At 38.2% G+C, this 14,413-nt stretch overlaps 1 protein-coding gene across 5 annotated transcripts in view; it reads left to right on the top strand.

Moving 5' to 3' along the window:
* The window catches only part of LOC124292281 (probable serine carboxypeptidase CPVL), a 100,381-nt gene that overhangs the window by 26,550 nt on the left and 59,418 nt on the right, over positions 1–14,413 (top strand). For all 5 annotated transcript variants that reach the window (XM_046729346.1, XM_046729342.1, XM_046729347.1 and 2 more), the window contains exons 3-8: positions 3,917–4,029; positions 6,534–6,648; positions 7,173–7,231; positions 8,596–8,675; positions 10,667–10,733; positions 13,429–13,551. In XM_046729346.1, coding sequence (XP_046585302.1) covers positions 3,917–4,029; positions 6,534–6,648; positions 7,173–7,231; positions 8,596–8,675; positions 10,667–10,733; positions 13,429–13,551 — 557 coding nt within the window. The remainder of the gene's footprint in view (positions 1–3,916; positions 4,030–6,533; positions 6,649–7,172; positions 7,232–8,595; positions 8,676–10,666; positions 10,734–13,428; positions 13,552–14,413) is intronic.

Raw genomic sequence — 14,413 nt, 5'->3', positions numbered from 1 at the left:
AACCAACTTTATGATCCACGTGTTTACACATCTGGGTCTAATAGTTCATCCTAACAAGTCAGAGCTGGTCTCTTCTACGAGAATCAAGTTTCTGGGAGCAATCTTGGACTCAAGAGCAGGCCGTATTTATACTCCTCAGGATCATTGGGTGGAAATATCAACCAAGATAACCAACTGCATCAGTTCGTTCATGGATGTCCCTTCTAGGAACTCTCACTTCAATCCAGGATTATACTGTAAGAGGAAGATTAAGGGTTGAGAATCCCGCAGATCTGGCTCAACCAGTCTCGGATGGAGGACTTGGAACTGCTCATAGCCTGTCCAGACAGAGTCCGAAGGGAGATATTATGGTGGTCCTCGTTTAACGGATCTGACACTTTATGCGGATGCCTCAAACACGGGTTGGGGTGCACACATGGACATTTGGCAAATTCAAGGTGTGTGGAATCTGTCAGAGGTGAATCTGCATATAAACTGCCGGGAGATGTTAGCACTGTTGAAAGCGATTCGTTGCTTGGGGAATCACTTGTACGGGAAGAGTCTCATGTTAGTGTCGGACAATTCTACGGTAGTGGCATACATCAACAAACAGGGAGGTACCAAATCTCAACAGCTCCTCGGGATCACTCAGGATCTGTATTAAGCAGTGGACGCTATAAATTGTTTAATCAGAGCGAGCCACATTCCAGGTTAGAAGAATATCCTAGCGGACTCATTATCTCGACAGGACAGAGTGATCTCGACCGAATGGACTCTCAAGGAAGAAGCATTCGATTTGATAGGACAGAAGTGGGAATTTTCGGATACCAATGTTTGTGAGTACAGTACCGGATCCATTAGCATGGGCAGTCGACGCCCTATCCATATCGTGGGAGGGGATGATAGCCTATGCGTTTCCTCCGTTCAAACTAATTCCAGAGGTTCTGTTAAAAATTCAACAACACGACTGTCTAGTTTATCTAGTGGCACCAGCGTGGCCTGCCAGACCTTGGTTTCCCACCTTACTACAACTATTGGTGGACAAACCTCTATGTGTTCCGTTGTGGCACATTTTAATCAGTCAACCCAAGTCCAACAGAGTTCACAAGAATGTCAGGCTACATGTATGGAAGCTATCTCAAGGTCACTCAGGAATCAGGGATTTACAGTTGAAGCTACCAGAGCTATTTCAGAATCCGTTCGAAATTCCACAGCTGCCTTGTATGACGCTAAGTGGCGACAATTCATCCAGTGGAGACGAGAGTGTGGAATCTTGGATGTACCTGTCACCATTCCAGTGATAGCGGATTTTATCTTGTTCCTAAGAGAACAGAAACATTTGAAGCATAATACTATTGAGGGATATCGATCAGCTATTTCTTCAGTCATGGATGTTCAAAGTTTATCTGTGGGCTCAGATACATCGCTTCACAAAATGATCAGATCTTTTCTGATTAAGGATATATCGTCTCCAACGATATTTCTTAAGTGGGATTTAACATTAGTACTTCAATCTCTTCAAAAATGTCCTTATGAGCCTATGCAGGATGCTTCTCTAAAGTATCTGGCATTTAAGACGGCTTTTCTTTTGGCATTTGCAACAGCTTCCAGAGTGTCGGAATTACATGCTATTGACTTTAAATCCATCAGGATATAAACAGATAACTTTTAGAACTGTTCTGGAGTTCATTGCCAAGAATCAAACTTCAGCTTGTGGTCCTTTCGGACATACCGGTAGGATATATCGTATACCTCAGCTTCCTACCTCTACCTCTAGATCGTATAGGACTAGACTTTTGTGTCCCATACGTGCCTTGCGCTGGTACATTCAGCGTACTTCGACGTTTAGACGAAATTGTCGCAGAATGTTTGTTTCATGTAAAACAAATGTAGACTCGGAGATATCCAAGAATACCATATCTTCATGGCTCAGAAAGACTATATCTTTTGCTTATAGGGATCAGAATCAAGACTTAATTGATCTTAAATTCTCCCCCCATGAAATTAGAGCCCTAGCTTCATCCTTAGTGGCTTGGTTGTCAGTTCTGTTAGAACAAGTTGTGTCTAGTTGTCAATAAAAATCTCCTAATACCTTTATCCAATTTTACCTCAGGGATGTTGCTCCCTCTATTGAAGGTTTACATCCATTAGGACCTTTAGTAGCGGCTCATCACCTTGCCTCCGCCTGACTGCCTCTGTGTGTGTGTGTGTGTGTGTGTGTGTGTGTGTGTGTGTGTGTGTGTGTGTGTGTGTGTGTGTGTGTGTGTGTGTGTGTGATGGATGGATGGATGGATGGATGGATGGATGGATGGATGGATGGATACTGGTCAAGGGACAGCATGGAGCCAGAAAAGTTGACATGGCAAGAGAATTTACATTTAGATATATCACCTAACCGAGCACAATATGGACAGAGTTCTAACTTCTGAGCTACGGTTGATGGCTTCACGTTTGAATATGATTATGAGCTCAAGGTGGTTACCTAGGGTTGGGTTGAGTTGAACGCAATTATAGTCTAATGACAGTTAACCGGAAGTGATGTCATTGAACCGGAAGTGACGTCATTAAACCGGAAGTGACGCCATAAGACCGGAAGTGACGTCTAATTAGTATTACATCATGGAGATTGTCTCTAGGAACCGGAAGTGACGGCATTAGACCAGAAGTGACGCCATAAGACCGGAAGTGACGTCTAATTAGTATTACATCATAGAGATTGTCTCTGGGAACCGGAAGTGACGGCATTAGACCGGAAATGAGGTCATCAAACAGGAAGTGACATCATAATTACCGGAAGTGACGTCATAAGTTTAAGGAATATTAGGTTTAATTACACAATTCGGGATTCGAATACAATCATGATATATTCATAGGAATCTAGCATAATCCGGATTTAAGGAGTTAGGAATTATATAATTCCTACTAATACTGATTAGGATAATCATGATATCTATCATATCAACCATAACTATAGGAAGTTAGAACACTCTCCATCTCTGGGAATGTATTCCCTCACTGCTACTGACCAATCTGGAGATAAATTAGTAATAAAGTCATAGTTATTCTTAGGAGGTTGAGTAATCAACTCTCAGTTAGTGGTATAGAGGGTAGTATCTTCCAAGGGTAACCCTCCTTCCTTACTTGGGATTCAGGCTACCATAATCCAGAGGGAATGTTTACGTTATAATTAGGAACAATTACATGTATTGTTTGTAATTGTTAGTAAACTTACCTCTGGATTATGGGGAGTAGTTCCCACCCTGTGTCCTCCCCGCGAAATTATCTTAAGAAGATGTCATAGATGTGTTGTTTTTTAGAAAAATTATGAAGGGTTCTTGGAGAACAATACAGTGACGTCAGGATCATGGGAGATAACTCAGGAGTAGATTAGGTATACCACTAGGAATAGCTATGACTTTGTGTTAAAATTTCTTTTGATTTTCTGTATGTATTCTGTGAATCCACAGGAATAAGGCTACCATAATCCAGAGGTAAGTTTACTAACAATTACTAACAATACATGTAATTGTTCCTATCTCACCTCTGTCACTCTTCAAGATGATAGGCTGTATTAAGGCCACTGCCAAACTTCTCTACAGGTTTTGATGTGTTCCCAATTGGTTCATAATTAACATAACAACTATTTTTTTATGAAATGTTAAGTTATTTCTGTGTATCACCTCCTGTTTTTTGTTAAATATGTCTTGATATGATGACGAGTGTGCTGAGAGAGGCCTATGCTCCATACTGCTAGTCTAGTGTTGCTCAAGGTGTACAGTAACTGTATATATGGGTAACATTATACACAATGAGTATTTAGGTTTAGATTTTACAACTTAATGATAAAAAAGAACAATGTTTCTTGAATTTTTATGAATCATACAACAAAATAGGTCAAAATGGTTTTCAGTTTGAAACAGTTTTCACCATTTTCCAGCCAAGGAGATGAGTCTGACAACGTCTCCAATCATTACCAAGGGCTACTCCGGCTTCCTGACTGTCAACAAGACCATCAACAGCAACATGTTCTTCTGGTTCTTCCCGGCTCAGGTACGTCATGTCATGTCTCACTCAGATACATCATGTCCCACACAGGTATGTCATGTCAGGCTACACACATGCAGGTCATGTCATGTTACACACATGCACCTCATGTCATGTTACACACAAGCGCCTCATGTCAGGCTACACACAAGCACGTCATGTCATGTCACACACAAACACATCATGTCATGTTACACACAAACACATGTCAGGCTACACACAAGCACATCATGTCATGTTACACACAAGCACATCATGTCATGTTACACACAGGTACCTCATGTCATGTTACACACAGGTACCTCATGTCATGTTACACACAGGTACCTCATGTCATGTTACACACAGGTACCTCATGTCATGTTACACACATGCACCCCATGTCATGTTACACACAGGTACCTCATGTCATGTTACACACAGGTACCTCATGTAGTGTTACACACATGCACCTCATGTCATGTTACACACATGCACCTCATGTCATGTTACTCAAAGGCATGTCACACATCTGATTAATTTTGTTGCTAAATACTGACACTATATTTTCAAATTATACTTAATGTACCATGCACCTATCATTCGAGCAGCTACTCAGTTGTTGCAAATACCTGTCATCATGGTTTCAAATAAGAGATTTTCCCTTCCTATTCCATCCCTCATAAACTGTCCACCAGTCAGTGATATGAGTCCCTATATGTTAATTTATTGATGTTGAAACTATTTATATCTCTAAATATATGTAGAAAATAATCCAGAAATTTGTCTCAACAAGCAACAGATCATATTGACACATCACTAGGATGTATGTGATACTTAAATGACATATGTATCTTCATATTTGTGTATGTGTCGTCGCTAGGTGGGCCCAGCTCTTTGTTACAGTTCTACCATCATATCTTCTGTATCACATTGGTGTCAATGCTTATCAACCATCTAGAATTTGAAATTTATTGATTAATATACACTTACCACAGTTATTACCACAATAATCGTTATGTTTTTGCATTCAAGGATAATTATTAGTGTTGGGCCTTTTCCAAGTTTACTAGTATTGACAACTGAGCCAGTACATGTCAGTCTTGACTGCTGGATAACTGCTGTTCATTCCAAGACGTCATCATTGTCATTTAGAATGATGTACTGGTACATTACTTTCGTCCTTGTCTTTGTGAGCAAGTAAAGTTCTGCTGTTTGCAAGTGGTCAACGCAAAAGGAACAATTACTGAAGTCTCTTTTGAGTCATTATTTCCGTTCTAATGGCAAAAGTGTTGCAACGTTTTACTTATTTTTCATAATATTTTTTGCACTTACTAAAACGCCTTTTCATTACCACACATATGCTGTTGTGTGATGTTGTCATGGCATCTATATTCTTATAAGAACAAAATGTTTTACATGTAGGATACTTGTAGGATTGTGTAATCAGTCATGCAGTGTGTGAAATAGCCATTGGCCCGCTAGCCTGTGGCTAGTAAAAATTCAGTCGGGCCAGTAAATCTCCACAGTCACTGGCCCAACTGGCAAGTGGATGTTCATGGGGTCATTTTGTAAATATATCTTTCACTCCGACTTGTTAAGTTATAATACACTTTTAAATCATGCAAGATTATGGCCTGATAAAAATGTTCTTCATATTAGCAGCTTAAAGATGAAACCCATGTCTACATTCAAATTTCAGGCTTGTGAATTATTTTGTGGGCTCGTAACTTTCAGACATAGCTAGTCCGACTGGCTAGCAAAATATAGAAAGTATTTGGCACACTGCAGTCATGTAGATGTATATTAACCACAGTCACCTGACAATGTGATCACCAACTCTTGTTTTACTTCTCCTCAGTACTGTTAGTGGTGGGAAATCAATGTCATGTCATTGGGAAACATTCTTCTTTTTTGATCTGCAAATGTTCTCTGTTGGGAGTTAGAATAGGTATCACAGCATTTTACAAACTACAACAGGTTTAAATGACAGTTTTGAAACGGAAAGAGGTAAGTATTGACTCATTAGCTACTGTAGTCTGTATTTATGACACTTCTATAGCCAGGGTGGATCATAAACAGTCATGGTCCTCTATTTTTCTTTGTGTTCCAAGAATCCTACTGAATATTATTTACTGGTTGGTGATTGGCTGAGGCTATGATTTTTGTCTTGTACTTACTCAGCATCTGTTATTTATGTGTAATTCAGTGTCTGATTTAATTAGGGATACATGTTTGGCCAGTGGTTCTGGACACAGTTTGGATGCATTATTTAGGGATAAATATCTAAAACCTGGATCAACAAGGGAGCCAATTCTATGGATATACAACTGCTCTATTACAATCACTGCAATGTATCAGTTATCAATCACTTACTGTGTACCATGTTAGTATCTCATCCAACACATTGTTTTACAGTCCTGGAAACATGCAAGGTTGCTGTCGTAATTATATCAAGCATGAGATCTCCGAAGGTTTGTTTCTCATTTTTGACTGACTGAACAAATGTTACTCTAATGCTTTCCCCACAGACTGATCCTGCCAATGCTCCTGTGTTGCTATGGTTACAAGGAGGTCCTGGAGGTTCATCTCTCTTTGGTCTGTTTATAGAACACGGACCAATCTTGGTGGATGCACATGGGAACTGTAAGTACCAGTCTATCAATAAGGTCAGCACTAATGCTTCCATGTTGTTTGATCCAGGGTGGATTCAGGGTAAAATCCCCATCCTGTGGCTTATGCTTGGATTAGATGATCAAGCTCTTTGCCTTGACGTAATGTGTATCATCATATCACATTTCCCTTGATCTTTGCTCCTTTTTTATTGGCACGTGATGAAGTACACCTGTTTCGATTTGTTGTGGAGGATGTTTATGTCATCCTCAGGTTGCAGCTATCCCTTGTGGTGTCCCAGTTTCAACTATCCCTAACCCCAGCTTTGTTAGTGGGATGGCTTGTTGGAAGACCCCTGCTGTTGCTTCCTCTCCTTGTTCTTGCGAGGAAAGCGTTAAGACAGGTGGCAGATTGTATTGTCCATATTGTCTGTAGTTTGCACTGTTTGGCGCTGGGGGACCCTTTGAGGGTTTCTTAGAGTCTGGGATCTTTATTATATGATTTTCAATTTCGTAGTTACTAAATATGCAATTTTTGTCTCCTCTTTCTCACTCCAGTACAAAGACGAAACATAACCTGGAACAGCAAGTACTCCATGCTGTATGTTGACAACCCTGTGAGTATGTGAGAAGATATTCTCATTTCATAAGCATACATATTTCAAATTCAGTGCATATTATTATGCTGTTATTGGTCACCTGGCTGATAACGTGGCAAATAAAAATTTGAAGATCAATAAAAGAAATATTTTTTCAAATTGTATGTTTTGTCGACTATGTCTGCATCAATACTTTTACGAGTAAGTCTTGAGAACAAACTTATTTTTTGACTAAGGCTTAATATCTATATCTATTTGTCCATACATTTAAACCCCGGCCTTTAACCACTGTTTGCACTTGACCCAATCTGTGTGTGTACTGTAGTGACAGTGGCAAGGGGTCAGGATGTTTAAACAATTGTGTATATGTACTGTATTTGTATGACTGTGTTCAAAGTAGTGGTTTACCAATTAATTAAAATAATCAAAGATCAAAGGACCAAGCAATCGATCACATTTTCTCATAATTGAACACGAACGATTTTGGAACCACTGTTTTAGTGTTTGAACCACTTGATGATGGAACATATCTTAGAAGTTGTCAGGGCCAGAAAACTTGTTTAATTCTTAGAAAACTCACTTCACTTACTGAAAAGTCATGACTGAATATTTCTTGAAGTCCCCAGGAAGTTTATGTTCATGATATATTAGTCATCGCTTTAGCAAGTAGCAAGTTGTATTGTTTTACATTGTATGTGAAGTTTGCAAATGCAATTTGTGCAGTTTTTGAAACAAAAAACAACAGATAACCATGTTATACTTATGTGCAATAACAACCTGAAAAGGAAAATCCAACAAATGATGCTAACCAATTTCTTCCGATGATTGTTCGTTGGTAATGAACCAATCATCAATTGTGAAATTTCAACCAATTCCCCACACTAGTTCAAAGGCAGTCCTACTTCCTGCATCCAGCCAGATAATGTGGAACAAACCTGCTCCTGGTCAATTATGTCTTCCGTGGCTCAGTGTGAATAGTTTCATTAGATGAGGTGGTGTTAGATCCCGCCTGAGGATGGCCTGGTACCTTAAGTATGGGAATGAAGAATGTATGTCTACACTGCTGCAAGTAAAGTACTGATAAGAACTTTCCTTAAAACATGGATGGTTTCCATAGTCTTCTCCCATACAGTACGCTACACAGGAGTCCGTTGGTGGCATGGTGGCAGTGGCTTAACAGTCATCAGGTTCAAACAAGTTGTCTTTGACTAATTAATCTGAATTGTCAGCAAACGTGTAGTAAATACACTGAACATAGAGAGAACATGCATAATTGTGATCTGTACATTGAAAGGGAGAGGTGTATTGATCACCAGAAGAAAGTACAGCATTTTTAGAATATCTGGAGTGTGAAGATGTGCTTACTTGTAATTTGTTTTCAGGTAGGAACTGGTTTCAGCTTCACGGGGGAAGATTCGGGCTATGCTACTAATGAGGAAGATGTGGGAAGAGATTTGTACAGGTCAGAGCAGTATTCAGCGAGCTCACTTAGCTCTTGTTAAATGAACTCAACAGGAGTAAACACATAAGATGGACTGCGTCCAGACTGAGCACTTGACTGCTATCACAGGGGGGCATTAACCTGTCTACACATCTGTATTTCCATGTGTCTCAAAACATTTCTGGAACAGAAATGAGAAACTGTTTGGGCTACATTTATGTAACATAGTACACACATTCACACTAAACTGTTGTGCCTTGGTTCCTAAAACATTTTCTAATATTTACCAGTTTGTTCTGATGAGGGTAGGGTTCATTAAATCTGTTTAATATTTCTTCAGGGCACTTCAGGTGAGTGTTAAACTGGTGCCTTCTGTAAATCAGACTTGGTTTCATCAGCAGCCCCATGGAACAGGTCCTAAGTCACGTTTTTTGTTTGTATCTGACCACAACTGCAGATGAATTGTCTTCTGTCTTCTACACAAACTTTCTTGACATTATTCTTCCATGATTGTTTTCCAATGCTCCTGGGAAATTCATTTGGCATGTCAAAGAAGGTCACAAGTTTATGTTTTTGAGTATACATTTTTGGGTACATTTTAGGTACATTTTCTCCAAACATTTCAAGAAAGTTTATCATTGAACTCGGTATGAAGCTTCTGTGATTGGGCCTTGCTTTGGTGTTTGGTCAAGGCCAGCTCTCAGTTTATTGTAGAGCATGGTTATAGCATTGCCTGTTTCTATTGCAAGGTTACCCCAGGATAAGCCCCCAATTTCTGTTAGGGGGCAGTAAACAAAGTGAAACACAAATCTTAACTTAGTAATTAATTTGCATAGCATTATATTGTTGCAAAAACAGCCACACAAGATCAATGACTAATTAAGAAATTATTTTGAAACACATAGTTTTCAAGTAGATTTACAATTTAAGAAAGTCAATACACTGTGTTAAATAAGTGGTGGCAGCCATCAGTAACAGGCAGTATTACAAACGTCAGTGCTGTAAGAATATTCAGAATTTATGACAGTCATGTGTCTTGAAATAGGCACTTGCTCGGTTTTTGAATCCAGAAACAGTGTTGTCAGGATGTTTGTGTTATCCGATTATTGTCTCCCTCTAGCTGGTCAGATAGATAGGGTGCAAGATAGGTTGTAGAATGGGTTACATCACCTGTGTCACACATTGCCCACACTGTGAACAACTACCATGTTTCATAACTGAAGAACACACTCTAAACTTTGAACAACAGATAATGTTGAACAGCTACCATGTATTATATTTCAAGAACACACCCTAAACTTTGAACAACAGATAATGTTGAACAGCTACCATGTATTATATTTCAAGAACACACTCTAAACTTTGAACAACAGATAATGTTGAACAGCTACCATGTATTATATTTCAAGAACACACTCTAAACTTTGAACAACAGATAATGTTGAACAGCTACCATGTATTATATTTCAAGAACACACCCTAAACTTTGAACAACAGATAATGTTGAACAGCTACCATGTATTATATTTCAAGAACACACCCTAAACTTTGAACAACAGATAATGTTGAACAGCTACCATGTATTATATTTCAAGAACACACCCTAAACTTTGAACAACAGATAATGTTGAACAGCTACCATGTATTATATTTCAAGAACACACTCTAAACTTTGAACAACAGATAATGTTGAACAGCTACCATGTATTATATTTCAAGAACACACCCTAAACTTAGCCAATTTTAAAAAATATTTTCTTTTTAAGAAAATGTTGAACATCTTCTAAGTTTCATTATTCAAGGTTGGAATATTTGTGGTGGATAAATATAATAATAAACATGGTATTTGCCCGGAAATGTTCCAGTTAGAATGTTCATATGAGAGTTAAAGTGGTTTTATGGCAGATTATAGTTATCACCTTGTATGTGGATTTGGCTGCAGACAATGTGATGGTTACTGTTCATTAATCAGACTTCTCATGTGTATCTGTGTCTATTTTATCTCATTGCAGTTGTTTAACACAGTTCTTCCAGATCTTCAAGGAATACCAGAAAAATGACTTTTACATCACTGGAGAGGTAGGATACTGCTTAAGAAGAAGCTCAATCTTCTTTTGAAACCAACACTGTCACGCTGTGTGAAACATGATATGCAAGAATATGTAGCAAAATAACTGCTTTACAATTTTTCTTTATCCTGACTCATACTATACTACAAACAAAAAGTATGGGAACATATATAGTCATATATAGACTTAATAGTGATGAGGTTATTTATACTCTAATGTTACAGTTAATAAGTTGCCGTGAGAAACGGTTTAAAAGTCCCATTTGAACCAGCAAAATAGAACACAGACAAGTCTAAAATATTCAATAATATATTGAGCAAACAATGATCAAGCTACAATGAATGACAATACAGATATCTAGTACAATGCAATTGAGTCACAAATCTAAAATATTTGGTCACATTTATAATATATTAACTCACCAGAGTCTTGACATTTACAGTGAGGGTAGGCATACTGATTGAAGGTTGTTTACAATGACAGCAGTTGAATATAGACGAGCACGGTCAGTCTTGAAATGTAGGTCAGCTTGACGATGACAGACAAATGTGTATAACTCCAGTGATGTGATGAGTCCCATCGCACAATGCAACAACCAGCCTTTATATAGCTCTTACACAGTTCCCGAGCATTCTAGCAAAGCTATATCCAAGGGAGGCAACTCTATCGAAAATTTGTACTGCTCAAAATACTATTGTCATTGAATATACATGATGCGAGATGTGAGCCAAAACCCACACTAAAGACTTACCCATAATAACGATTACTTTATCAATGTGATATTACAAATGACAAAAAACACTCTCGTAACACTAAGGTAAATGCAACTTTTTGTGTGCTTAATGGGCACTTTAAACGACATGTTGGAACATGAAGTGAGCAACTGATTCAATATTCGTTGAGTTTCAGTGAAATGAAACATTGTCCAAAACAGCAAAAAACAAGGGTGATGAAACATAGCTACACCATGTTTGATTCAAATGCCCAAACACAACAGACTAGTGCATGAGGAAGACATGTTGTGGTGTATTCACTTCAACATCTCGAATGACTCCTCTGTGAGTCGACCATCTGCTCCAAAGAGACGTATTCTTCCCATTCACTCGGTTTCCGACTAGAGTTATCCTTCTTGGGACTGCTGTACTCTACTGCGACCAATGACGTGACTGTAACACACCGCCCACAGAACAAAATGTTGTTTAATCTTCAAACTTGTTGAGTTTCTTGACAGAAAACGTTTTCTAGATGTATTCGTGGGTTGGTTGTCTTTTAGATTTCCCAACTTTTAACCGTTGACTTTCCCAAAAATTGACAGGTTTTTGCCAAAGTTTTAACTGTACACCGTCGCCCGTCACTAGACACACATCAGTCGTGAATGAACGATGTTCCGGTGCACTGACTTGATCAAATAACATTTTAGCTGTTATTAAGTTCAATGATATTGCATTAAAAATATCATTTTTATCATATTGACAAATGTTAATAAATTATTCCATAAAAATATTTTGGTTGTATTCTAAAGGGATTTTATGAGGTACTACTTTCCATAGTGTAGTTATGTTATTACCCATGGAGAAGTTTAATAGCGCATGAATACGAATCAGCTGTTTGAGGTCACAAGTCCTGTCTCCGGGTGGTTTTTATTTCGTGGTTCTTTTTTTTTAATGACATCATGGATAATAAATAGAATAACCAACTCGGTACGAGTGATTACGGGAAATATGCCCTTGTTAAAATAATGTTCGTGTTGTGTTTGTCAGAACCTTATCTCGAAAATATTCAAGGTATTCTTTCATAAAACTGCACAAGAACACTGAGTTGTCAACTGCTGCCTTTTGCTACTAGCAAGTTTTGAAATTTGTCCTTTGATATTAGTTTGTACCTGACATAAAAGTCCCAATTCCATGTTATTGTTTTGATAGCTCAATAACTACTCTTGTATACTGATGGACAATTAGATAGAAATTCTCTCATCAAGTTAGACTTTAAGTCTTTGCCTTACTGTATTTTTCTCTTATAAATGTACGATGCACTACCTACTATAAAAGTGCTTTACGCTATGATATCTATTATACTTAGCTATAATGTGTGCTATGCTAACACAGTTATTTCACTGTACCATATTTACCATAGAAGGAACTGAAATAATATCCACAAACTTCAATACTTCTTTCTATAAGTGTATCATGCGCTATTTATTGTATTGTTTTGGCTGGACCAAAATGTTTGCTATGTCAATACGGATATTTCACTATACTACTTTTTGTATGATGATACTTTATGAAAATCAAATGTAACATGTGTCGGGTTCGGGACTACACCTTCTTAGTACTCGATGCATATGTCATGCTTGTCTACTATTTCATCAAATTATATTCATATGCCATCTTGTATGCTTCACTGAAATGCTTGTCTACTATTTCATCAAATTATATTCATATGCCATCCTGTATGCTTCACTGAAATGAATAAAAATATTGAAAAAAAAATGAAAACAATTTTAGACTTTAAGTAATTGTCAGATGATTTGTTCTTTCAAATTTGTAGGTTCTGGAGACTTACAGACTTTTTAAGATTCTTGTCTTAAAAACATCAACCAAGCCCTAACCTGAGAACCACCAGTGAATGATGAAACCATAATCCCACCATAGAAATGGGAAGCGCAGTCTTGCATCGTTCCTATATTTCTGTCCTCTGTTCCCCAGTCGTATGCAGGGAAGTATGTCCCCGCCATCTCCTACAAGATCCACATGGAGAACCCAACAGCTAAAGTGAAAATCAACTTCAAGGGGATGGCTATTGGAGATGGCCTCTGTGATCCAATAACGGTACAGAAACGTTACTCTTTTCTTGCATTTGTTTTGTAAAAAATAAACAAGAATTACATCTGGAAAGATTAATTTCTTTTGGCAGATGTTATGTCTAGTTTGAATGCCATTAATTTCAGTACAGTAGAACATGGATATAGCGAACACGGATATTGCGTACAAACAGATATAGCGAACAAATTTAAAAGTCCCGTCAATAGTCCTTTATAATATCATTAAAATTATACGTGAATAACGAACTCGTGATTAGCGAATTAACGGCTATAGCGAACTGATTTACTACCCCCAAGACCCAATTAACGACGTGATTAGCGAACTCACTCAGTGTCAGCTCAGTGTCAGCTCAGCCACTTAGCGGTATACATCAACGGTGAATCAACATTGGCGGCGAATCAACATTGTTTAATGGTCATTAATTAATTAACAAAACAAACATATCGTGTTTAAAAGCTTGAGTGATATACAGGTCTTCAGTTCACTCTCGTCACTATTCCAAAATCCACTCTCAGTTCCATTATTAAGAATCGCAAATCTATTCTTGCAAAATCTGTGTCTACTGATTTTGGCCCCGCCAGCAAAAAGTTAAGAGCTGCCAATCACCAAGATGTAGAAGATGCTCTCTACAAATGGTTTCAAGGGGCTAGAAGTGAGAACATTCCCTTAAATAGTCCCATGTTGCAGACTAAGGCAAATAAATTGGCATTTAAGTTAGATCATTTAGATATTAATTGCAATAGTGCTTGGATTGACAGATTGAAACAGAGGCGGCGTGGCATCGTATGTAAATCATCTCACGGGGAAAGTGCATCTGTTGACCCCGACCTCGTCAATGATTGGCTGAAAACTCGCCTGCCTGGCTATC

This window comes from Haliotis rubra, unplaced genomic scaffold (genome assembly GCF_003918875.1).
Source record: "Haliotis rubra isolate DU_JTF1 unplaced genomic scaffold, ASM391887v1 Scf511, whole genome shotgun sequence".
Classification (NCBI taxonomy): domain Eukaryota; kingdom Metazoa; phylum Mollusca; class Gastropoda; order Lepetellida; family Haliotidae; genus Haliotis; species Haliotis rubra.
This window is presented reverse-complemented; position numbering and strand designations above follow the sequence as displayed.